Source organism: Chinchilla lanigera, unplaced genomic scaffold (assembly GCF_000276665.1).
Source record: "Chinchilla lanigera isolate Chin_1 unplaced genomic scaffold, ChiLan1.0 scaffold00021, whole genome shotgun sequence".
Lineage (NCBI taxonomy): Eukaryota > Metazoa > Chordata > Mammalia > Rodentia > Chinchillidae > Chinchilla > Chinchilla lanigera.
Window position 1 is genome coordinate 17,400,730 of NW_004955422.1, and position 25,809 is coordinate 17,426,538.

At 53.1% G+C, this 25,809-nt stretch overlaps 1 protein-coding gene across 2 annotated transcripts in view; it reads right to left on the minus strand.

Annotated features, from left to right (window-relative positions):
- The window catches only part of Lrp5 (low density lipoprotein receptor-related protein 5), an 80,874-nt gene that overhangs the window by 6,359 nt on the left and 48,706 nt on the right, over positions 1 to 25,809 (minus strand). Inside the window, exons 11-20 of one of the 2 annotated variants that reach the window (XM_013514226.1) lie at positions 23,923 to 24,246; positions 21,234 to 21,433; positions 16,889 to 17,091; positions 14,980 to 15,170; positions 14,249 to 14,458; positions 9,996 to 10,121; positions 5,810 to 6,046; positions 3,616 to 3,726; positions 1,589 to 1,825; positions 1 to 140 (exon numbers count right to left, since the gene is read on the minus strand). In XM_013514226.1, coding sequence (XP_013369680.1) covers positions 1 to 140; positions 1,589 to 1,825; positions 3,616 to 3,726; positions 5,810 to 6,046; positions 9,996 to 10,121; positions 14,249 to 14,458; positions 14,980 to 15,170; positions 16,889 to 17,091; positions 21,234 to 21,433; positions 23,923 to 24,246 — 1,979 coding nt within the window. Of the gene's footprint in view, positions 141 to 1,588; positions 1,826 to 3,615; positions 3,727 to 5,809; positions 6,047 to 9,995; positions 10,122 to 14,248; positions 14,459 to 14,979; positions 15,171 to 16,888; positions 17,092 to 21,212; positions 21,434 to 23,922; positions 24,247 to 25,809 lie in introns of both variants that reach the window. The other variant, XM_013514225.1, reaches the window with a different exon arrangement.

The following is a 25,809-nucleotide window of genomic DNA, read 5'->3' on the forward strand; positions in this document are numbered from 1 at the left end:
CGGTGGGTACAGCGTGGCTTTTGTGCTGGACGAGCTGCTTGACGAGGCCCCAGTCACGTGGTTCCGGTCATAGAGGGGCACACCACTCCGGCCCCCCATTAGGCTCACAGAGCTCATCATGGACTTGCTGCAGGAGATGCCTGTCCAGGGAGGGGACAAGGTGGGTCAGACACAACCCCTGGTTCTGCTCCTGTTCCCCCAGAGATCCAGATTGGGTGGGAAGTCCTATCTGATACATGTCCTAGTGTTATGGTTTGTGTCTGGATGTCCCCCCAAGGTCTCATGCAATCATGGGGGTGGTCCTTTTCGGAGGTAGCTGAATCTAGAGTTTATGACGGGTTCATTTTCTAGTGCTGGGACTGGGGGTGTGAGTGCTACACCCACCCTAGGGTGGGCAGCCTGCATACAATATAAAGAACAGAAAGAATCTTCTCTCCCGTTTTGCTCTTGCTGCTTTTGCTGTCTTCCACCGCCATGAACTGTCGCCCCTCTGCCACGTGCCACCCTGCCTCAGAGCCAGCTGAGTATGGACTGAAACCTCCACAAACTGCAAGCTACATATACTGTTCCTTCCTTAATTTTGGGTGTTGTGTATTTTGTCTCAGCAGCAAGAGAAAAGTCACCAAGACTCCCTGCTTGCTGCAGGCCACTTGGGCCACCACAAGTTTGTGCTTTTTGAGTCTCCTCCATAAGATGGGGAGACACACAGCACCTCCCCCACTGAGGGGCACAGGGGTCAGTAGGGGCTCAGCTCGGAGCATGCCAGGCACAGATTGGCGCCCGTTCTCCTCCCTGAAGGCTGCATGACAGTGTATGACAGGCTGCCACCAACATAAGCTTCCAGGGGCTCTTGAGAAACCCCTGCCAGCCCATCCCCCCACTCCAGGGAGAATTGGATCACTCCTGCACCCAAATGCCAGAGTCCTGGTGGGGGTGGAGAGGGTGGAACAGGACAAGAGAGAGGGAACCCAGGGATGGGCAGGTCCAGAGCAATGCCCACAGTAGCCCTGGAGCTGCAGGCAGATTTTCTACCCTCACAGGGACACCACAGGGCACAGCACCCACTGACCCTACCCCCTTGGACACACTATGGCTGCCAATGTGAACCAGCAGGGCTCAGCCTTGTGGTGTGGCCCTCTGGGCATCTGTGGACATAACTTGCACTCCTGGTAAGGAGGCAGCTTGTAAGTATAACTGCCCCACCAAGTCCACACAGTCCACAAAACTGCCTGTCACATGGAACAGCTCCTTTGGCTCTAGAGAGAGCCCAGCTGCACCCTATCTTCATTTCTAGGAGACATATGTTTTTGAGGATAACTCAGGGAACATCCTACAAAAATGTTGAAGGCCAAGTCCAAGGAGTTTTCCCTACCCTTCCAGTGCCAGAGGACAGGCTGTAGCACGCAGACTCTGCGCTGAGGACGCTGATGCCAAGCAGGGGCTTGCAGGAAAGCCCAAGTGCAGTGACTGATCAGCAATGACTGTCACACGCCCAAGGGGGAGCGCGAGAGCTGCATCCCTCTCCCACCATCCTGCCCAGACACGTCCCCGCCTCTGCCCAGGCCTGTGCATACCTCAGGCTCCTTACCTGGGAAAGGACCATGCTGTGAGCCACCCGGGGCTATGAAATTGAGGGGCACATGGGGGGTTCCGCTGACGTACTCATGCGGGAAGGGTCCGTTGGCCCCTGCGTAGCGCTGGCACACCACACGCTGGCACACGAAATAGACTCCACCCATGACGAAGAGCGAGAGGATGATCCCGATGACAGGCCCGATGGCGCTGCTGTGGGCGGGGGTCTCGTCAGAGGGCGGCTTCGTAATTTCTGCCAGAGGACAAGGGAGAAAAATGGCCCATGTCAACCCCCAAGGGATGGGCCTCCTGTGGGGTATCCTGAAGGGGCCGGCTCTACCCTAGCCCTAGCACCCATGGGAAAGGGTGTAAGAAAGGAGGGGGTGGGTCTGGGGACAACACTCACCCTGAACCTCTGCCCACCACTCCTCAGCCTGCTAGAATGCCCACCTCCTCTCCTCTGCCTGACTGCCCTGCCCTGCGCTCCTTTCTGACAGCCTGTAAACACATACACTAATAAGGGTTTAGATGTCCCCCAAAGCCTCATACAGTCATAGGTGGGACACAGCTCTTTTTCAGAGGTGGCTGGATCTAGAGTGTGTGATGTTGGGATTAAGGGTGTGTGATTCCTAAATCAGTCCACTGATTAGTTTGGGACCGCCCTAGTCCTGGTAGTCTGGATAAGATAAAGGGACAGAAGACACTGTTAGGGTCTCTTGTTGCTTTTGCTGTCTTCTGTCATGAATCACTGCCCCTCTGCCATGTACCACCCTACCTTGGAGCCAGCCGATTATGGACTGAAACCTCAATAAGCTGTGAACTAAATAAACCTTTCCTCTTTCACTCTAGGTGTCGGGTATTGTGTCTCAGCAATGAGAGAAAAGTAACTAAGACACACGTCCTTGTCAGGGGCCCTCAGTGGTGGCCAGAGATGAGTGCCCCAGGTAGCCTAGGTGTCAAGCATGTGACAGAGGTCAGCCGAGAGGCCCCTGGAGCAGGGTAGGTATGTGGAGCTGCCACCGGGCCACGGGTGTGGGATGGGGGTCTGCTGGGTGGGCTCTCAGCCGCTCCACCATTGAGGCCTCCAGAGCATGGAAGACATGTGCAGCACCCAGGATCAACTGGTAAATTCATGTTCACCTTCCCTTTGGCTGGCCCAGCAACCCTGAGGATGTCAGCTATGTCCCTCCCAGCAGCCCCAACACTGGGGAATGGGAGGAGCACTGCTGGCTCTGGGGACCCACATCAGCTGGCACGATGGAGCTCACAGTCACACGAAAGGCCTGAGCACAGACTCCCACTCCGTGCCCAGACTGGAAAGCTGCCAAGTGGAGGAGCAGGGGACTCCAATAGTCCCTGGCTCTGCCATCTCTCCCAGGCCGTGCTCCAGAAACGGCGCCCCAGGTGCCTGACCTAGGCTGATATGAAGGGCCCCCAGAGTTAGGGAACTCCACGGGAAAATCTGCATCCTACCCCCATGATTCCCTCCCTCCTGTTTCAGAGCTCTCAGCCCAGGTCCCCTGAAGTAGATGGAGTAGCGTGTTCCCAGACATGCCCACAGATTCCTACTTCCTGTCTAGGACTCCAGCTCTCATCCTGTCTGGATCAGACTTTCAAGAGCTACAGCCTCCGGGAAGCCTTCCCTGACTGCCCTGGCCACCCGTCTTCTAATCCCTGCACCCTTCACTGCGCAGGTCATGCCCCTGAAGAGGTGTACATGATACAAATGTGTGAGACGTGTGCTGTGTACGTGATGTGTGATGTGTATGTGAAGCATACGCACATTGCTCCTCCTCAGACTGTGGGGCGCAAGCTTCCCCAGGACAGATGCTACAAAGTGAGCCCCCCACGGCAGAAGCATGGCTGCAGGCAGCCCTCTACGTGGCCGGTCCCCACCCAGGCAGACTCTATAGTGGGTCCCTGTAGGCCCTCTGTCCCCACAGCTCAGTCTCCCCTCTGGATGCTGCCTCCCTCTCAAGACTCCACACTGTTGTGGGGGACCCCTGCGTGGGGCGACCCCATCCCTGCCAGAAGCTGGCTTACCGCACATGAGCTCATCGGAGCCATCCACGCAGTCAGGGAAGGAGTCGCACTGCTGCCTGATGGGGACGCACTGGCCGCTGGCACACCGGAACTGGTTGGGCAGGCAGACAGCTGTGAGGAGGGGCCGCAAGTTCAGGGAGGCCAAAGGGTCACCGGCACCTCTGGCCTTGCCCCCACCAAAAGGCCCAGCCACAAACCCCTTTCCAGGACAGGACCAAAGTGGTCATGGCAAATCCAGTCTCTACCACCCCATGACCCTGTCCCAAGTTCTGTGCAATGCCAATGTGAGGCCCGGCAGGGAGCAGACCTCAAAGGCCCACCTCCCCCCAGGAGGTATCTGTTGTACATTACCATGGGGCAGGCCTGCACAGAGCAAGGGTGATAGCCTTTGCCCCCAGGTCTTATCAGGCTACTGGGGTAGCCTGAGAATTTGGTAGCACGCAGTCCTGACATGCCTCCAAGAAAAGCCTCACCTCCCTAATGCACATAGGGTGCGGTGCACAGCAGAGGGTGGGGTGCACAGCAGAGCTCTGAGAAGGCAGAAGCAGCCCATGCAGGGAGCTGTGCAGCCCAGCAGTATCCATGGCGCTGCTAGGAAGGCAGCTGCTAGGGCTCGAGCACCACCCAGCACAGCGAGCCTCTCTGACTCCCCACCACCTGTCCTGCTCCAGGTATCTGCCCTGGGAACGGGAGACAAGGGCCCTGTTCCCTCGAGGAAGGGATGACTTTCTGGTGACTGAGCAGGGAGAAGCACTGAGTGGGAGCTTACAGGAGGCCTGCCACTGGTGCCAAATCCCACACCCAGAAGAGCATGGGAGGGTGGCAAGAGAGAGAGACATGGCTTCTAAGAAGAGCTCCTACGATCCTGACATCCTGGCCAAAAGCTGCTGCTAGGCCAGGGCTCCTGAGCAGACCTTCCCATAAAGGACCTGGTAGTGAGTTCTTAGGCTCTGTGGCCAACTACTCAGCTCTCCTGTTTTAGCATGAGAGCAGCTGATATGTAAATGAGTAAGAGTGGGCTTGGCTGATGCCAGTGAAGCTTTATTTACAGAAGTAAGCAGCAGGCTAGATTTGTCCTGTGGTCCACAGCCTCTACCAAATTCTCAGAGGGTTGGTGAGCTGCAAAGACTTAATTTTGACTTTACAGATTACTCCCAGGCCCTCATCTATAAAACATTTGCTTATCACGAAGGGAGGGTGGAGGACAAGGACCAGAGAGCACCTGAGTTAGGTAAGAACAGGACCTGGTGCTTTCTGGAGAGGCAGTAAGAGTGACCACAGTTCTGCAGCAGTTCTGGGACCATGGTGCTGACATGTGGGTTCCCTATCAAAGGGAAATTCAGAGCAAGTATAAAAGAGTATGCTTTTCAAGATCTAAAAGACCCTGTTGGTGAGAGTGGGCCCAGGTAGTAAGCATCATTCCACAGCCTGCTCAGTGGAATACAGCGCTGCTGTTTAGCAAGGAGGTTTACCCGAGTGTGAGTCATGGAAAGCTGCAGCCAACTACGGGATTTAGCTTGGGCTTCTGCAAAACTCTTGACTGAATGCAGGGAGGTGAGGCACATTCAGTCTGCCTTGGAGTCAAATGCCCAGTGAACAGATGGGGTCAGACTGCAGCAGGTCCCTGCTCAACTTAAAGCTAACTTTGCCTTCCCTCCCAGGCTGTGGAGGATCTGGTAATCTCCCTCCAGGTGGAAGTTTTGTGGAGCTCCTGTGCTCCACAGAGCAGGTGGGAGGCTCTGGAGACGGAACAGAGAATACGGTCACACAACACTGCCTGTTAAACCTGGCCAGGGTGTGACTGGGCTGCAAAGCAGAAGGCAGGCTCCAGCTGGCACCAGCTCCCCGGTCCCTCTAACGCCCTGGACTCAAGCCATTTGCCCACGGGTCCGCTCTCTCTCTTCTCCTGTGCTCCTGACCTCTGTGTGGTAGAAGGGACACTCCCTCCGGAAGGGTAAGTATTTAAACCTTCCTTTGTTTCCTCCCCTCACCCCATTTCTCTCTTTTCGTGGTGCTGGGCTGGAACCCAGAGCCTCGTGCACACTAGGCAGGCGCTCAACCACTGAGCTGCATTCAGTTGGGGCTCGATGAAGCCCCAACCTCCCTGTCCAGGAGGGCAAGGCAAGTGGCTTTGGCACCGCCTGCGTGTGGCAGCCACTCAGGTAGCTGGCAGGCAGCCAAGGCAGGGCCTCACCATCACAGTCAGCCTCATCAGAGCGGTCCTGGCAGTCGGCCTCGCCATCACACCGCAGACGCAGGTCCACACACTGGCCGCGTGCGCAGGGGAACTGGGCGGCCGAGCACACGGGGCAGCCCTCCTCATCACTCTGGTCGTCGCACTCAGGGAAGCCATCGCAGCGCCAGGCCCCAGGGATGCAGTCAATCTCACCAGTGGAGCACGCAAACTGGTCGGGGGAGCAGGTGGGAGGCTCTGGTGACGGAACAGAGAATACGGTCACACAACACTGCCTGTTAAACCTGGCCAGGGTGTGACTGGGCTGCCAAGCAGAAGGCAGGCTCCAGCTGGCACCAGCTCCCCGGTCCCTGCTATGCCAGGTTGTGTACCCTCACAGCTGCCAGTGCTGTGTCTCCTGCTCACTGTCCACCTCCAGCCCAAGAAGAGGCACGGCAGGGGTGAGAAATGTGAGCTGCAAGATCCTGATCCTTGCTGACAGAAACCTGTGATTGCAGCAGCCACTACATCCAACACAGCAGGCAGCAGATGGGAAAATCAGCCCCGACTGCTGAGGAGCTGGGGCAGCCATTCCTCAGTCCTGGTCTCCCTGTAGGCACCCTGAGGGCCCAGGTGCCAGTGCTCGGCATCCCAAGCCTCCACGGCCCTCACGGCGCCAGGCCAGGCTATGGATCCGGTGTACATGGCACGCCAGCCTGGGTACGCCTGAGTAACTATGCACAGCAGGCGGTGCGGAGACAGAGGAGGTGGTCGAGACCTTCCCAGGGGCATCATACCCAGAGCGTGGTGGGTACTGATGGAGAACTCGGTCATGACACCGAGTGCCCTACTGAGGAGTGGCTAAGGACAGGCAGAGCAGAGAGCCTAGGACACTCACAGGAGGAGTGGCATGGGGACATCTGGTCAGAGGTCACTGAGGGTGGTACTGGGGGAGGACCAGGGGCCACTTTTTCCTGGTGACCATGGAAGTCGCTCTAGCACTCAGGACTCATCACTGGAGTGAACTCTTATCATTTTAGGTTGCTGCTGTGTCCATTTGAATAGGACCTTAGTTTTGTCACGCCAGAAGTGGAGCTCAATTGGGTTCCCTGACTCCATTTGTCACTGTCAGTAACCCAGATGTCCGTCCTATAGAACCACCCCTGTGACCACCTCCCTTCGGGACAGTTATATGACGCCTGTTTGACTGCCCCATTGACCCCACATCCTGCATGACTGTGCAGATAGGCAACTGAGCTTGTCTCTCCCTCAGTGTGGCCTCCTGGGACCCGTGCCTCCTTGCTTTAAGCTCACCAGTTAGACTCCCCAAGGGAAACCTGTTTAGATAACGCCCTGGACTCAAGCCATTTGCCCATGCATCCGCTCTCTCTCTTCTCCTGTCCTCCTGACCTCTGTGTGGTAGAAGGGACACTCCCTTCGGACGTGTAAGTATTTAAACCTTCCTTTGTTTCCTCCCCTCGCTCCAGTTCTCTCTTTTTGTGGTGCGGGGCTGGAACCCAGAGCCTCGTGCACACTAGGCAGGCGCTCTACCACCTAGCTGCACTCCCAGCCTTTTCCTTCCATCTTATGTCTCTCCTAGGTGTAGGGGACACTCTCCAGCTTAACTAACCTAAACTGAAGCAACATCCTCCACTCAGGCCAAGTGCCAGTTAGAGCTGGGCACACAGTAAATGGCACTGTGCATGGTGCCAGGGCACAGACAAGGCACAGGAGCAGAGCACCAGCAGAGAACGTGCCCCTGGTTTCCAGAATTCCCCTCCTCTATATGGAAAATGACAGAAAACTAGCTGAGACTGGCCCGCGGGAAGGTAACACGGGGAGAGTCTGCATGTTACTTTAATGTTCAACAACAGTCCTCCACACACCTGCAATCCGAGCAAAGCAAGAACAGCCATGATGCATGCAAGTTCTGCACATCTAGACTCCAGATGATACCCCATAAGTGCTGGGTTCATCCAGGGATGAGAGGTGGAAGAGGGACCTGAACAAAGATAAGAGCTCTCAGGAAACAAAATCCTGGCTGTGCCCACTGGACTGAGCTAAGGTAGAACCTGCCAGGATCAGAAGCCTGGGGACATTGCTGCTTTCACAGATGCTGACCAAGAAGAAGAGGGTCTGCCTGCTGGGGACCCACAGTCCAGGCAGTGAAGATTGAAAGGTAAAGGTAAAGGGCAGGACATTCCTGATCTCCCAGAACCTCCACTGCCTCATCTCTCAAACCCAGTGGCCACAGCATGCTGCAGGTACCACATGAGAAGTAACTGGGTGGGAGGCAAAGTCACCTGGCTGGGGAAGGGCTCAAGCAGCAAGAATAGTAGTGCTACCAGAACACTGACATAATATGGGCCACATCTTGACCTGGCTCCTGCTGCTTTGCAAGGTTCCCATCTGAGAACCATGGCAGGCCCTTCTCTTCTTGTGCTCTTCCCAGAAAAGTGGCCACAGAAGACTGAAAAGTACATAGTAAATGTACATCTCCCGGGCTGTGGGAAGGTTTTGGTGCAGGAGTGGCAGAGGGGTGCATCCCCTACATGCGGGCCTGGAGATGGGTCCGTGTGGCTCTCCCCACAGCTGCTGCAGGGATTCAGGCATCTGTGGGAGCTGCAGTCTGATGCACTCAGGCCATGAGTGGATGTGAACCCTAGGTTGGACCTTGGGGAAGAGCTGTCCAGGAGCTCAGAGAGTATCCAGCCACAAAGTGTCCCTGCAGCTCTGCACCAAGCTCTTTTGAGGTTCAAGGTGTGAGGCAGGTGTGAGAAATCTCCAGAAGGCCTGACCCTGTGTAAGTCCCATCCTCAAGCACATGGGCAGTGGCCAGTCTCTCCAGGAGAAGAACGAGCTGCTGAAAGAGCAGGTGTTCCCGTTCTGAGCTGGAGTCCCCTGAGTTTTGGGTGAGGCTGAGCCAGGGGTGAAGCCTGATCCCCAGGAGCTCAGAGAAGATGAAGGAAACAGGTCAACACACAAATGACACAACCAAGGCCACCTGGAGGTCAGACTTCAGCCTGGTATAGCTGAAGACTGTCACTTTTATTATGACAGCCACCCCCATGACATAGCACCTGGTATTTCCACATGCCACATGTCAGGGGCCACACAGCCTGCTCTGCTACTTAAAACTTACAACAAAGTGCCAGGTCAGCTCTCAGTTTCAGTGGAGACTCAGAAAGGGCAAGTGATCAGCCTGGGTGTGCTCAGCTGGCAAGTCCCAGGACTGGGATTTGAACCCAAGTCTGCCTAACCCTAACGTTCATGTTCTTGACTACCAACACTACCATGTGCTCCAGGGAAAGAAGGATAGAGAAGGTAGGAGGAAGGAAAAAACTGTAAGGAGAGATAGACAAAGCCACTCTTAAAAGAGCTGGAGACTTCAGCAGCCCTGTCAGCAACTGGCAACTCAGGCAACAGGCACTCAGGAAGGATACACATGACCGCACAGCATCATCATTCACCTGGATCTAATGGGGTTTTCAGAACAGTCCAGCCCGCAATGCAGAAGCCACACTCTCTTCAAGTGCACACTGGAACATTCACCAAGATGGGCCACGCTGGGCCATAAAGCACAAGTAAACTAAGTAAACTTCAAAGCATATAAACATACAAAGTAAGCTCTTCCCAAGAAGAAACTAAACTAGAGATCAGTAACAAAAGCATGGCCGAACTATTCCCAACTATTTGGAGATTGAGCAACGTACTTCTAAATAGCACATGGAACAAGGAAATTGTCTCAGGAGAAATTTTAAAACTATCTGAACTATATGAAAATAAGAAAATAACATCAAAATTTGTAGGATGCAGAAAAAGCAGTGCTTATAGGGAAATTCAGAGCACTAAATGCATGTATATGTGTGTATGCATATGTATACAGGAGTGTGTTTTACAGATGAATACAAAAATGAAGAGAGAATAGACTGTGAGGATTGGATACCCACAGGGACTACAATTTCTTTTTTTTTTTTTGTCTTTTTGAGACAGGGTCTCGCTATGCAGTTCAGGCTGGCCTTGAGCTCACTTTGTAGCCCAGGCTGGTCTCAAACTTGCAATGATCCTCCTGCCTCAGCTTCCCAACTGCTGCGATTACAGGAGGGCACCACCACACCAGGCCCAGATACAATTTTAAAAGGATGCCAGGCAGCAACCTGGCAGATAGAATTAAAGTCCCAATAGAAAGTGCTAAAGTCACACCTACCGCCACAGGTCAGCAAGTTCTGCAGGAGTACAAGGTGGACCGGGCATGAGCACCGTGGTGTCCCGTCACCCTTGGCAATGCAGATGTGGGAGCAGCCACCGTTGTCTCGGGCGCAGGGGTGGGCCGCTGCGGGAACAAAATGAAGGGTGGGCGGGTGAGGACTGCGGCATGAAGGGTGGAAGGGATGAGGGTCATTCTCCTCCAGGAGATCCTCCCACATGATCCTCTCAGCAGCCTATACAGTTTATTTCTACTGACATAAAAATGGAGTCAGGAAGTAGTTACAGGTCCTGATCGATGTCACCAGCCTGCTCATCTACACCAGTCCCTAAGTCACTGCCCACAGCCATCACTCTACACTGCCCAAGTGTTGCACCCTCATGCTATGGTGGGTAAAATGGTGCCTCATGAAAGCTGCGCCCATGTGCGAACCCCTAGAACCTGGGAGTATGATCTCATTTGGAAATGAGTCTTTGCAGATGGAACTGAGGAAAGGGCTCTCCAGATGAAGTCATTCTGGGTGATCTGCATCGGTCCTAAGTCCAATGACAAGGGTTACTGCAAGAGGTGACTTGGTGGCGTGCGCCTGTAATAGCAGCACTCTAGAAGGTTGAGGCACAAGAACTGCAAGTTTGAACCCAGTACGGGCAACTTAGCAACTTGGTGAGACTGTCAAAATTAAAAATTAAATAAAAAGGACTAAGGATGTAGCTCACATTGAAGGCCCTGGGTTCAGTGCCTAGTGCTGGGGGTGCAGTGAAAAGAGGTGACAGAAGAGGTGAAGAGATAGAAGAGATGGCCACAGGAAGACGAGGATGGAGGCCGAAGACCAGAGAACACCGGCAGCTACCAGCACTGTAGGGGGAAGGCACGGATCTTCCCTGAGAATCTCCTGAGGGAGCGCGATCCTGCCAACACACTGATCTTCGAATTTTGGCCTGCAGAACTCTGGAATAAATGCTGACTGGTATTTAAGTCATTCAATTGGATGGACTTGTTACAGCAGCCAGAGGTGCTAGCACACACTAAAATGACAAAGGCACCAGGGTCCCGGGAAACGCGCACATGTATGCAGTGAACTGGATGCAACCAACGCCTGAACCACAAAGAGGAAAGAAGGCTGCCGGGAGGCTAGGTGCCCACCCCAAGGAGAGAAGAAATGACAGGGGACCCTCTTTTCCCTTCCTACCCCCTCCAGAAAAATAGCACAATGTCTCACCCTTTTACGATTTATATGTAGAGGTCCCCCAAGGGTCTCACGTGCTCACAGGTGGGGCTTTTGGAAGCTGACTGGATTATGGGGTGTACAGCTGACTTGGTAGGAGGTGAAGTCTGTTTGGAAGAGGGGATGTGACTGGGGGCATGACCGGAAGTGTGTGCCTTCCTTCCTGGCTCCTCCCTCCATTCCCTCAGCTTCCTCTCTGCCATGAGGCAAGCAGCTTTGCCTCTGCCACGCATCTCTGCCACACAGTTTATTCTCAGCAGCCTGTCGTCCATAGACTGAAATGTGAGTCAAAATAAATCTCTTAAGTGTGAGTATCAAGTATAGTATTTTGTCTCAGCAACAAGAAAGGTAACTTAAACACGCCCTCACCTCAAGGATTAGGTGTTAAAAACAACAGGTGTTAGCGCTGAGAGCAGAGATCAGCAAACTTTTTCTGTAAAGAGCTGTAAAGCTGTAAAGACATTTTTACTTCCCAGGCCAACTGGTCTCACAACCACTCAATCTGCTAGCTGCAGCCACAGATGGCCTGTGTGGATTAACAGGGCCGTGTGCAAATTTATTTACAAAACCAGGCAACAGACTGGATTTGGCTATGGGCTGCAATGGGCTCAGTCATGGCTTAGAGCTCAGTTATGGGATCTCATGGGGAAGTAGGCTGGGAGCCTACACCCCAAGCCAACACAGAAGAACTCATCTAAGTATTTCCTGCCCTTGCCCCAAACAAGGAGACCTAGATATCTCGCATCAGCACCTCAGGGCACCCCAGTGCTCAACCTGATCGCAGCTCACTCAAGGTCTCCTGAGTCTCCTATTTCCTCCTCTACAATAAGCTGCTGATCAGTGGGCATGGTCCTCAGTTGAAACCAATGGGCAATGGGCTGAGATATCTGTGGGCTTAGTATTCACTGTTCTGAGCACATCCATTAATTCTGCAGGCCCATGGCACGCAGGAATCTATGACTTTGCTGAATATGGTGTAAGGGGCCAGTACAATGCTGATGTGCTTCCCATATGTCCCTGGAGGGACATCCATGGATGCCTCAGCTGTCTGAGGCACAGAAGGGGGAGCAAGGGTAAGAGCTAACACCTGAGCCTATGAGGAAAAGAATTAGCAAGAGGGGCTCTGGTGGAGGAGAGGGAAAGAAAACGAGAGGGACACTAGAGAGCAGCAGCACAGCATTGAGGGGCTGAGGTCAGGGGCTGCGCAGTGTAACAGGGCGGCCTTGATCCTGGGGCGTGCGGTGAATCTGAGGCAAACAGGGTGGAGACAGCAATAGCTGCACCCCTAGAACAGGAGTGCATCTTGGACGAGACCAGTCTACCAGCGGCACAAGCGTTAGAACTGAGGGGACAACAGAGGGAGCGGCGAGGCGGGAAGGAGGCTACAGTGATGGCAGACAGCGCTGGAACCAGGTGGAGAGCAGTGAATGGGTCTCAGCTGGACTCTGGAGCCAGCCCATCGCCCATTGGTTTCAACTGAGGACCAGGTCCACTGACCAACAGTGCACTGTAGAGGAGGGGACAGGAAACCCCAGGAGACCTTGGGTGAAGCCATCAGAGCAGAGAAGGCTAAGACACAGAACGTGGCAGATGTGAAGGATGGCACTGTCCCTGTCACTGGTGACGGGTTAAGTCCACCATGTGGCCAGACTATGGATACTGCAGAATTCACTGCTGTGTCCTAGTGCCAAGCAGCCTGGTGGGAGACCATAAGCACTGGCGAAAAGGCAAGAAAAGAGAGAGACAGGTAGCCACATACAGCCCTATACATACACCTACATACACACAGAGCTATGTAACTAGGGAGAAGGAGAATAAAGAAGCCCCAGCTGGGGTCCCCCTCTCTCCCAAGCCTGTGGCCAAAGTGAGGCAGTGGGAGGCAGGATCCTCAAATGTCCCCAAATTTCCCACCCTAGTCTCCAGCACTGGGCATGTGATGCACTATCAGCCCCATGGTTTTGTGGCCTTACATGGCAAAAGGGATTCTGTGGGTGTGATTAAGGTTACTAACCAGCTGACTGAGTTCCTTGAAGGGGAGACTAATCGAAGTCTAGGCAAATCTGATCACAGAGCCCTCTGCAAGCACAGCAGCTTCCCAGTGGACAGAAGAGGGAGTGAGGGATTCAGTGCATGACAGAAACTGATGGGTGTGTCTCCCTTGCAGATGGTGGGGAGAGGACAGAGGTTTGCTAAGTGGTCCCCAAGGGCTCATGTGTCCATGGTGCAGCTAGAGTGTGGTAGAAGCTTTAAGAGGTGGGGCCTTGTAGGAGGCCTTGAGGTTATTGGGGGTGCACCCATGAAGGGGAGAGTGGAACCCCAGCCTCCTCCTCTTCCTCTCTTTTTTGATTCCTGGCACTTTTGCTCTGCTGTGTCTGTGCTCCTTTATAATGTGGGGTTCACCACAGACCCCAAAGCAATGGGGCCAAGGCTCTCAAACCGCAAACTGACATGAAACTTTTCTTTTTATACTTTACCTCAGGTATTTGTTATGACAGAGAGCTGACTAACACAGAAGGCCACAGGGTGGGGCGGGGAGGTGGCATCGGGGAGTGGAGAGCAGACCCAGTAAACAGGCAGAAAAAAACCAGGGCCAGTCCTATGGGCATCATAACTAGCAGGTATGTGGAAATGGATTTTTCTCTAGAGCCTCCCGCTGTGAGCCCAGCCCAGCTGACACTTTGATTCTATCCCCACGAGACCCCAGGCAGAGAACCCCACGGAGCCATGCTGGGCCCAGAGTTCTGATCAATGGAACTGAGATACTGAGTGAGTCTGTATGAAACACTAAGTGTGTGGTCATTTCTCTGTAGCAAATGAAAATGACCATAGAGGCTGGGAAATGTGATAGTTGCTGGCCTTCAATGCTGAGCCCCAGGGACAACGTTCAGTGCGCAGCTGAACCCACACTTCCTGAGGGTCATGCAGGCTTAATCTGTCACCGGAAGGTACTTCAGAGGTCACTGTGCTCTGAGCAGATGCTACCCTCCCTGTGGGGACCCTGTCCATCCCACTGCCCACCCTGACATACAGAACTCCTCCAAGTTGACTTCTTCCACGGCGTGGATGCCTGTGAGGTGGGCAACACGGCCTTGGATGCGAGTCCGCTTGTCCCCTGTGGTCTTCTCCACACGCTCGATCATCTGCTGCTGGCGGTCTATCCAGTAGAGATGCCGCCCAAGCACTGTCAGGCCCACGGGCTGCACGATGCTTGCGTCCTCCAGGGTCAGGCGGTTGGCCCCTGCAAGAAGGACAAGGGGCCCTGAGTGGCAGTGGCCTCAGGAGCTGGGACCACCAGAAGAGGACCACAGGGAGCCTGGTGGAGGTAGGGTCCATGCTCTGACCAGGGTTAGAAGCTAGGGCAGATCTCCTGGAATCAGGCTGCTCCTTTAGGGTTGGCCTTGGGGTCAGAGCCATAGGACCCCCAAACTAGATCCTGGTCACTGGCCTCTGCAAGTTTGGCGTCCCCCCTCCCCCAGCCACCCCTCTTTTTAAAAGAAACATTGTTTGGACCTCAGCCCCCCTCCAAGCATCAACTTGTTCCAGCTCTGGGGCTCATTTGGGACCCACATTTGAGAACTCACAGGGTTAGGATTATACGTGATATGTAAGGGCCCTGGCACAGTGCCAGCTCATGGCAGGTCCTGGACAAGGCAGTATCTGCTATTGCCACAAGCAGTAAGGCAGATGAATATTCAGAGGATGGTCACCCCTGTGGGCTGCCAAGGAACCCAATGACCAGGAAAGCCTCACAGCACACACCTGACAGGTCACAGCTCTCAATGCGCTTTAGGTCTGCGTCTACCCAGAAGAGCTTGCCCAGAGCATTGTCCACCACGAGGGCCACAGGACGGATGAGGCCCGTGGTGAAGAGGACCTCGCGCTCTGTGCCATCCAGGGCTGCACGCTCGATCTTAGCTGCCCGGTCCTGCATGTTGGTAAAGTACAGATACCTATGGGAGACAACAGGCAGAGGAAGCAGGTGACAGACAGGCACTAGGAGCTCCTGCCACCACCCTGCCTCATGTCCTCAGCTAGAACCCAAGTATACAGAAGGGTTAACCAGTTCCTGACCCTGCAGGCATCTGGGCAAACAGCCCTGGACTCTCAGGCCCGGCTCTAGAGGATGAGAAGTCAGCCCTGTACTGAAGGCATCAGTGTCCCCCCAAAATTCATGTCCATTCTCGAGCCTCAGAATGTGAGTTAATTTGTAAACAGCATCTCTGCAAAGGTAACTAAGGATCAAGGTAAGACCATGCTGGGTTAGGGTGGGCCCTAAATCCAATGAGTGTCCTGCAAAAGGCAGGGAAGGCCACACAGACATGCAGAAGACAATGTGCAGCTGGAGGCAGAGACCAAAGTGAACTGACACAAATCAAATCCCTTTAGCCACCAAAGCTGGAAGGAAGACTGTCCCCTGATGCTTCAGAGAGAGTGGGCCCTGCTTCTGGCCTCTGGAACTATGCAAGAATAAATGTCTGTTGTCCTAAGCCCCCCTGGAACCTTCTGCTTTCTTACAGCAGCCAAGAACACTAATCCACACCTGGCACAACTGCTAAGGAGTCCCTGCCTCCCTGAGGCCGGCTCACTTTGCTCCAGCTCAAGCAGGGGCTTCCACTCGGCACCCTCTGTGTGCCGCCGGGCCTGGCACTACTTCCCTCCACACTTTTTAAAGACAAAGAAACTCAGGTTCTGAGGGCTGTATTATCCACCTGAGGTCACCAGGTAGTAAGTACCAGAGTCTGCACTTGAACTCAGGTGTCCCTGCCCCAGAACCGGTGATTGCTCCAGTCATCCTGGGGATGAGTTCTACCATGCGGTGCCTCGGTAAGTCTAAGCCCTGTACGTGAGCCCAGAGGTGCTCCTGTCCCAAGCGTTTTCATACTCAGTTTTGTTTCTGAGCTGCATACCACGTGACTAGAGATCTCCACTTGCCCTGGTTATTCCCATTAGGAACCTCCAAGCAAGGCCTGAGGGTGTAGCTCAGGGGTACAGTGTATGTCTACCATGTACAAGGCCCTGGGTTCAGTCCCAGCACAAGGAACCTCTAAGCCTGTTATGACATCCTGGGTTCCTCCTCATCTATCAGAGGGTTTGGGGACCCAAGGTGGGACATGTGTGAGTAAGCCTCCAGCTTGGACAGATTTGTACAAGACCCACAAGTCAGACTCCCCCCATCTTTTTTTTTTTTTTTTTCGTCTTTTTTGAGACAGGGTCTCGCTGTGCAGTTCAGGCTGGCCTTGAGCTCACTTTGTAGCCCAGGCTGGTCTCGAACTCACAACGATCCTCCTGCCTCAGCCTCCCGAGTGCTAGGATTACAGGTGTGCACCACCATGCCCGGCTTAGACCCTACATCTTCTGATCGTCTTTTTAGTCTTCCTCTTCCCTATGTCCCTTAGCAAAACTACCCACCTCCCATTGGCATGTACTTTTGGCTAAGCCTGCTCCAGGGGTTCCTGCTGCTGACTGCAGCTATGGCTGACTGTGTGCCTCTGTCCCTACTGACTGCTGAGGCTGAGGTCCTGCAGAGCTGCTGATGGGAACACTGGAGCAGAAAACCCCTCCCCAAAGGCTCTGTAAAGCCAGTGTTCCCAGAAGGGCTGTATGCTCAGCACGGTGCAGCAGCCTCATCCCACATAGGGCCCACCCAGCCACTGTGGCAGCCTCCTACCCTCGCTCGGCATTGACTGTGATGGCTCTTGGCTTGTCTCGGTCCCCCCGGAGCACCACACCCATGGCGTCCCCATCTAGCCGGTGGACATTGATGGTGTTGGTGGCCTCACAAGTCCAGAACAATGTCCGGCTATAGATGTCGATGCTGAGGTCGTGCGGCTGCCTGTCTGGACTTTGGCCCGGAGAGGTCAGAACAAAGGCCTGTGAGACAGGAAAAGACCAAAATTCAGCCCTGTGAGACTCTTCAGTACTGGCCAGAGACAGCTCCAGGGAGGACATAGTCCTGAGTTTAGTCTGAAAGACAAAATTCCAGCTCGGTTCGGGGTCATTTCCTCTCTGATCAACTCTTAACCACATGCATACCAGGGTGTGCAGAGCCTCATCCGGAAGCCAGTCTCCAGAGGTCTTGGCCTGACCCTGGACTCCATCCCTGAACTCCACTCCCTAGGAGGGAATGGGCTAGAGGGTTCCAGCTGTGCACCCCCAGACTACCATCAGATCATAGCTGCCTGTCAGCAGAAAAGTTGCAGGACCACGGCCTCTCTCAAGGCACTTTGCTCTTCTTTTCCACTTTCTAGGACTTGTGGCTTTTGGCTTAAAAACCTTCAAATCTTGTATTTCTTCAAAGAGAGCCAGGACAGTAGGTATGGAAACCAGTCCAACTCTCATGATCCTCTCCCCTGGCAGAAAGAGGCCCAGGGTGCAGGGCCAGGGGAGCATGCAGGGCAGGTTAAGGTTCGGGGAAGTGAGGTGTGCGAGGCAGGGAGAAGTATGGGACAGGTGTGGGATGACCCACACCCCCACTGCAAGGAGGCAGCTCCTGATGCCTCTCCCCTCTCCACCATTCCCAGGGTGCACCGGGAGAGTCTCCCAATAACGTGGCCTGAGCCTGTGTCACTGTTGCAGCTCAGGGACCGGCCTTGGTTCCTAGAGCCCCTGACTGAGAATCCCTCCAAAGAGGCCCCACAGACCTGATGGAGGAGGAGCGGCGAACCCAGAAGCACCCTTATCTGCCCCCTACCAGAACCTGGGGCACCTGGTCTTCCTGAGTTACCCTAAAAGCCACCTGGATTTGGGTTCTCAGTGACCTGGGACAAAGGGGGCTTGGAGCACCAGGGCTGCTCCAGCTGATGGTATGGATGAAAGCTCCCTTCCCTGGGAGGCACCTTGGTCCCCTGTGCCTTCTGAGACCTAGGGGTGGGGTCCAAGGCTAACACTCCAAGCGCAGGGAGCATTTCAGACTTTGTCTACTGCTTCCAGCAGGTAACAAACACGTGGCAAGAGGGGCCTGAAGTCAAAAACAAGCCCTTCCCCAGGCCCAGCCTCCTGGACCCAGATGGAAAGAACACCCACCCCCATGGGTACACATACCCTAACTCTGGCCCAGCCTTGCTGAGCAGCTGCATGCAAATTGCTTCATCTGAACCTGAAGTGCCACTTTAAGGGATCATGGGTCTTGGCAGGTTAACACCCATATCCCACCAAGCTGCTGGCACGGGGAAGCCAGCACCAACTCTGGCGGGCACGCTCCTTCCCTGAAGCCACAGAGCTTTCCAGTTGGGGACCTCAGCCTAGTACAGCTCATGGCCAGAAGAGAAGCACAATTCCAGCTAGTCTTGGCCAGAATCAGGCCCCAGGGCACAACTAGACTTCGGGACCCCACTCATCAGAACAACCTCCTGCAAAAGCAGCAGAGGGGAAGGACATGCTGTCCTCACCCTCCCTAGGCAGACAAAATGGAGGCAGCAAATTTCACACAGCTGGCTGGTTTCCTACTCAGCTTCAATGTTAACATAAGAAACAACACCTAGGTTATTGTACAATTTCTTATGAGACTCCTAGTCAACCCTGCAGTTACTATCCCTTTACCTCACTGGTATGGAAAACCCAGGAAGAAACATGCACAGCAGCAGGGTTGAAAGACAAGAGGCGGAAGTAGCCCAGAGACCATGGATGGATAAACAGATAGGCAAAACGTGGTGCATCCATCGACCAGATGTTACTCAGCCATAGGAGAGTCAGGAGGCTCTGGCGCTGCTCCACGGTGCATGGACCTTGGGACTGTATGCTAAGTGAAATAAGCCAGTCACAGGGAGACACCTCTGCAGGATTCTACTTCTGTGAGGTCCCTAGAGTTATCAGGCCCACAGAGAGAGAAAGTGGGATAGTAGTGCCAGGGGCTGAGGACAGAGACAGCAGCCAGTGTTTAATGGGGACAGAGCTACAGTTTACTTCTTTTAGTCTTGTTTTGTTTTTTTGTGGGTACTGGGAATTGAACTCAGAACCTCGCACTTGCCAGGCAGGTGCCACTGAGCTGTATCTCCGGCCCAGAGCTACGGTTTAGAAATGAAAAAGTTCTGAAGTGGAGGGTGGTAATGTCTGCACAGCAGTGTGAAGGTACTTAACCCTGAACTGTGCACTTAAACATGATTTAAATGATAAAATTTATTTAGTTTTTTTTTTTTTTTTTCTTGAGACAGGGTCTTGCCATGTAGCCCAGGCTGAACTCAAACTCATGGCAATCCTCCTGCCTCAGCCTACTGAGTGCTGGGATTATAGGCCTGCACCACCATGGCCAGCAAAATGATAAAATTTATATTACACACATTTATCACAATAAAAAGTAGAAATTAATGGAAAGCAAAACAAAACCTTAGTCAAGTAGATAACAATTTAACATCACCCTTGGTGTAGGAGTGGAGGGACCCCAATTAAAAAATCGAAGTCAGAGCCCCAGAGGGCCTGGCACTGCCAGCAAGAGGCACGAGAAGGGAAATGAAATAGGCCCAGAAATCATCCCCTCTCCACTTCCTCTTCAAAGTCTGTCATCCTCCTGTCACCCACCTACCACTGCCTGGACACCACAAAGAACTTCTCTTTAAGGGGACTTTAATGCAATTTGCGCCTAGGATCTTTCTCAGCAAGGAAGCTACAGTCCTTTAATTAGCACTTCCTACTCTCCAAAGCACTCAAGTGACTGTCACCTGCACCCAGCCAGATGAAAGGGACCATATCCATCATTTCCACAGAGCCAGTCATCACAGCTGCCCAGGAGGAAAGTGCTGGCCGGGTGTAGGGTGCAACTCACTGACTTTACCCACAACAGGACACAGGCCTCCAACTTCGAGAGGGAAACTTGCCAGGTGAAGTGTTTTGTCCAAAAGGAGACCCAGCCTGTGTGGGCGGGGCTGGCTTCCAGCTCAGGGAGCAAAAGGAGAAATCAATGACACTGAAAATCATTGGAAAATCCCTACGCCCAAGCGCTCCTCTGCACTACTGTTATAAAGCCACCAAGATTTCACCACCGTGACATAAGCCGTTACACTGACTGCTACATCAAGAAGGGGACCATTTGTAGAAGGAGTCACTTGAAATGGGCACCCGGAGCCAAGCATACCTACAAATGTGAGGGAGTCCTTCCTGGGGCAGGTCACTTGCCACTGTAGTGGCCAGTTCTGCTAGCAGCTTGTTTGGAACATGCAAATTTGTCCTGAGGCAGTATTACATCAGGGGACAATCTGAGCATAACCCAGAGTTTCCATTCGCTTATGTATGGTTTCATTCGTGAGAAACACAAATAAATGCAGAAACCATCACCTGGCAGGAAGCCAATAAGGTGAACAGCTGCAGTCACATGCTGCGAGCCACACCCAACCACACCTGGGGCAGGAACTTTCCAGCCCATTCCACACAATCCTCCTCCCACCATTTCACAAGAAGCTCACAAGCTGCACCGCTCCACTCCAACACCCACGTGTTGAAGCCAATTTCAGGTCCCTACCTGCCAGGCTTAATGTACTGTTTCTATGTGTGCATTACCACGGGTGCAAAAGGAGCTCCTGTACCCATCACCTTCCCAGTGTTTTTCATAGGTCACGGCTGAAGCTTTTGAGAGTCACGCCCAACTCCCTCTTTCAACTACAAACCCTGTTTCTGTTGCATGATTTCTGCAATGTGGTGACAAGGAACACATGGACTGCATTACAGCAGAACTGATTATACATTTCCTATGAAGCAAAGGAGCCATCTGCAGTACCCACTACTGGCTACTCCTGCACAATACAAAACTACCTTGGAAAAGAAAAGAAATCCCAGGGGACTTGACCCCTCCCTCCCCCCAGTGACTACCCCAACCATGGGGAAATCCGGTTTCTACACTTAATCACTTGATTGCATTCCAGGGTTCACCTACCCAGACTCACACCCTACAGTTACATAAGCAGAACCCTGACCTCAAACCTTGCTCAGGTTGCCTCACCCCCAGCAAAAGAGGTGGCAGCCTAGAGGTCACCAGGCAAGCTCTACCCAGAAGTGTCCCCTACCCGTCTTATGAGTGCACCTGCCTGGGAACCGTCATCCTTGGCTCGCTTGATGTTTTGGCGCCCATCCACCCAGTAGATGAACTTGTCCAGCGGGTCGTAGTCGATGGCCTTGACATTCCTCAGGCCGTGCAAAGGCAGGATGAGGTCTGGGCTGTGCTGGTCATCAGGGATCATCCGGCTGATTGCACATTTCTGGCTGAACAGCAAGAAGGTGGAGGGTGCTGGAGTGGGGCAAACACACCGGAGGGCTGCGTGTCAGCATCTTCAAGTCATGAGGTGGGAGCAGGGGGGACAGCATCCCTTCTCCTCATAGAAGTGGACCAGCATGTACACCCACCACATCCATGGAGAACATGGGTGGACACACAGCTGCTTCTCAGTGTGAAGGTTGGAATTTCGCTCTCCACTTTTTGTGTGTCTCTGTTTTTCTTAAGTGCATGTATTAGTTTTAAAATAAATATACACTTATTTTTAAGTTATTAAGCTGGGGGTATAGCTCAGTAATAGACCAACCACTTGTCTAACACACGAGACGATGGTTTCCATCCCCAGTACCTCCCCGCCACACAAAGCTATGAAGATGGAAGTGTTATAGGCAGCTGAGTTAGATGGAAATATTACAGGCAGTCAGACAGGGCCAGGCCCTCAAAGGAGCCAATATGAAAGATAAGATACGTATTTGCTGTGGGCCAGATCTCAAGACAAAAGATTAAACAAACACACCCACATACCTCCCTAGGGATGGACATCAGGGATTGATATTCTAAATAGATAGCGATCACCTTGAAGACTCACTGACCCAACCCCTTACAGGAAAGCACCTGTTCTGTATTCATGCCTACTTGCTACGTGACTCGCTTCCCCATTTGATCCCAATTTAATCAATTTTACCTGAACAATTCTTACTGGCTGACCATAGTTTTGTCCATTTTTCCCCTACCTTGGACCCCGTGGTTTTGCTCTATAAAAGTCCCTAGGAAAGACAGGGTCTTGGGCAACCCATTCGAGCCCTCCTTCTGTCCCTCTCTTGAACAGAAGCTTTCTTTCCCTCAGTAAATATATTCTGCTCTTAACCTCTGTTGTTCCTAAAATTCATTCTTCAATTTTAGAGAGCATGAACTCATCCCAGATATCATTCAGGCTGGGAGTTTTTATTCTCCTGTGTCAGAAGGAAGGTAATGATAGAACACACCAAACTCATACCCACAAGGGTAGGTAAGGCTGGGATGGCCCTGTAATTTGCTGTCTGCCTGTATGTGCCCAAGGGAAAGAGCTGAAAGTCATGTAAAGAGGATGGTAGCAGCAGGAGGGACACTGGGTGGGGGGAGTGTGAGGGAGCCAATGACAACAAGAGGACACAGAGCTGGGAATCAGACTAGGCCTGGGGCCTGGGGCCTGGGTTCTGTCATTTCCAAGGACGCCGGGCTGGGAGGGCCTGCAATGTTCCTGGGCTTTCTATGAGCTCACTGGTACAAGGGCCAGAAGAGCTTGCTTTCAGAGAGACCAGAAAATAGGGGCAAAGAAATCAGAGGTTGAGAGACCTAAGGCCAGTGGTGGGATTCAGAACCCAGATATGTGGGGCCACCAGCTATAGCCACAGTCAGCGGCCACAGTGGGTGGTTTGAATCCAAGTCACCACCTCAAGTCTGCCATCCCAGGGAACGGGGACCCCAAGGAACAGCACCGCTTCTGTACCTTGTAGATGGTCATGGCCCAAGGGTAGGGTATAGAACAGGCCCAAGGGAGCTCAGGCCTGACAAGGGATGGAGGACAGGCTCATTGCACACCAGCTGGGGCCTTCTTGCATAAGCCCCCTCCACGTCCAAAGCCTCAGGACTGGAAAGACCAGCCCTGTCTCTGTGCAGGTCTGTGCAAAGCTCAGACAGAACCTGGCCACCATGGAGCTCTGTATACTGTCAAGTGCTGCGTAGTGGCCGAACTAAAGTTGGCTCTCTAGCTGGGCATGGTGGTGCACGCCTGTAATCCCAGCACTCAGGAGGGTGAGGCAGGAGAATCGCTGCGAGTTCGAGACCAGCCTGGGCTACAAAGTGAACCCAAGGCCAGCCTGAACTACACAGCGAGACCCTGTCTCAAAAAAGACAAAAAAATAAAAAATGCACCTGTGCCCCCTATGGACTGGGGAGGATCAGTTATCACTAGCATGAGAAGTGAGGCCCTGTCTAGTTCAGAGGCCATAACAGTCACAAAAAGTGCTGTGACATCACTGCAAGGGATCATAAGCAGGGGTTCTAGAGCCAGCCCGCCTGGAGTGAGCCTGGCTCCAACCCTCCCAGCTGTGTGGCCTTGGCCAGGTGAATGCACAGCCCTACACCTCAGGTTCCTGTGAAGAGAGGATGGGATGTGCTCCACCCTATAGACTTGAGGATCAAGAGTGCCATGGAAAGCACTTAGACCCTGCTGCCAATGAGTGAGCACTCTCATCCAGTCACTGTTTTTCACATCCAAAGATCCTTTCATTGAATCTTCCAGCTGAGGCCCCGTGTCCATTGAGTTGTGTCTTGATGAGGTCATAGGTCCTTTACCCAGCCTGGGCCACTGGGTGGCATTATGAAGCTTGTGCAGTACACAACCTCCCCAACCACCCATATACACCAAGGTGCTCTAGATGAGAACCTCCTGACCTTCAACCCCTTGGGGACATCAGATCTAACACAGGGCTAAGGTACAAAGGGGAAGTTGAGGCACTTACGGCTGCAGTTACGACTGCTGGGGTCCAGGGTGTAGTGCGAGGCACAGCCACAGCGGTGGCCACCAGGAATGGCAAGGCAGAGCTGCCCGCACTGGCCGTTGTTGTGCACGCAGTCATTGAGGCCGTCCTGGCGGGAAGAGTGGAACACAAGGATGTCCATCACAAAGTCCAGGTGGCCCTGGACAAGGGTGCGGTTGCGGCCACTGGTCTTGTCAGCCCGCTCAATGCTGTGCAGATTCCAGTCGGTCCAGTAGATGTAATCACTGTACTGCGTCAGGCCAAAGGGGTGCGGCAGGTCGTCGGCAATCACCACCCGCTCCTGACCTGCGTGTGGACACACCGACAAGGTGGTTCAGCCTGGGCACTGCATGTGAGGCAGCTCGCAGCCCGCCACTGTGTCCAAGCCTTAGAGCTGCCCTGGCTCTGGAGATTAAGGCCAGTTGGCCACAGCTAAGCATCCAGCCAGCCAGCGACCCCACTCCAGGGCACATGTTGAGAAAAACTCATGTGACAACCACCAGGCTACAGGCACTTGAGGCAGCGGGGACGTGTAAAGCTGTCGCTGAAGACAGCCTGAGCCTCCGTGGTCAGAGGCATCACCACAGGATGCAAAGGCCAGAGAAATGAAGAGAGTAACTGCCCTGCGCAGCCAGCCATCAGATTGAGGAAAGAATACGGACTGCAAGACTGCACAAAGTTCCAGAACAAGAGAAATAATACACAAAGAAGTCAGGGCAGCAAACTATCCCCAGAAGGTTTGTAGGAGGGACTGGAAAGAGCCAGAGGGAGATCTTAGGGGGTCAGAGACTTCCCTGCCTCACTCTGGGTGGGAGCTGCATAGATTATGTTTGTGAGCCTGTATAAGTATCCACACCTAAACGTTTACCAATTTGTCCGTTTTAGATTTTTGTGCTTTACCACAGGCAGTGGACTAGTACCACGCTGTGGCCATTAGGAGCCAGGCCGCACAGCAGGAGGTGGCAGGTGAGCAAGGGAGGCTTCATCTCTATTTACAGCCAATCCCCATTTTGGCACTGCAGCCCGAGTTCTGCCTCCTGTCAGACAGCAGTGGCATTCAACTGTCATAGGACTTTGAGCCCTTCTGTGAACTGTACATGCCAGGGGTCTATGTTGTATGCACCTTATGAGAATCTGATGCTGAAACCATGTCCCCCAGCCATGGAAAAATTATTTGCCATAAAATTAGTTTCTGGTGTCAAAGAAGTTGGAGACTGCTGCTTTACCAATATATGTCATACTTTATTAAAAATTTTATTTTATGTGTTTGAGACAGGGTGTTGGTATGTGGTTTAGGTTGGACTTGAACCCACTATATAGCCCAGGCTGGCCTCAAATTCATGGTGATCCTCTTGCCTCAGCCTCCCAAGTGCTGGGATTATAGGCATGTGCCACCACATCTAACCCTTTAGTAAAAAAAAATTTTTTTTTTGTCTTTTTGAGACAGGGTCTCACTATGCAGTTCAGGCTGGCCTTGAGTTCACTTTGTAGCCCAGGCTGGTCTCAAACTCGCAATGATCCTGCCTTGGCCTCCCAATTGCTGGGATTACAGGCGTTTGCCACCACGCCTGGCCCTTTATTAAAAATTTTAAAATCCACTTTTTTTTTTTTTTTTTTTTTGAGGTAGGTTCTCACTATGCAGTACAAGCCAGCCTTGCACTTGCTTATGTAGCCCACGCTGGCCTCAAACTCACAGTGATCCTGCTGCCTGAGCCTTCCGAGTGCTATGATTATAGGCATTCATCACCCCACCCAGCAAAATTCATCTTATTTTTAATTAAAAAAAAAAAAAAAAACCTGCAGTCACTTAGCCTGAGACCCCTGGTCCTCTGCAGATGAGCATGTGACCTGAGAAAGCCAAGTGTTCCT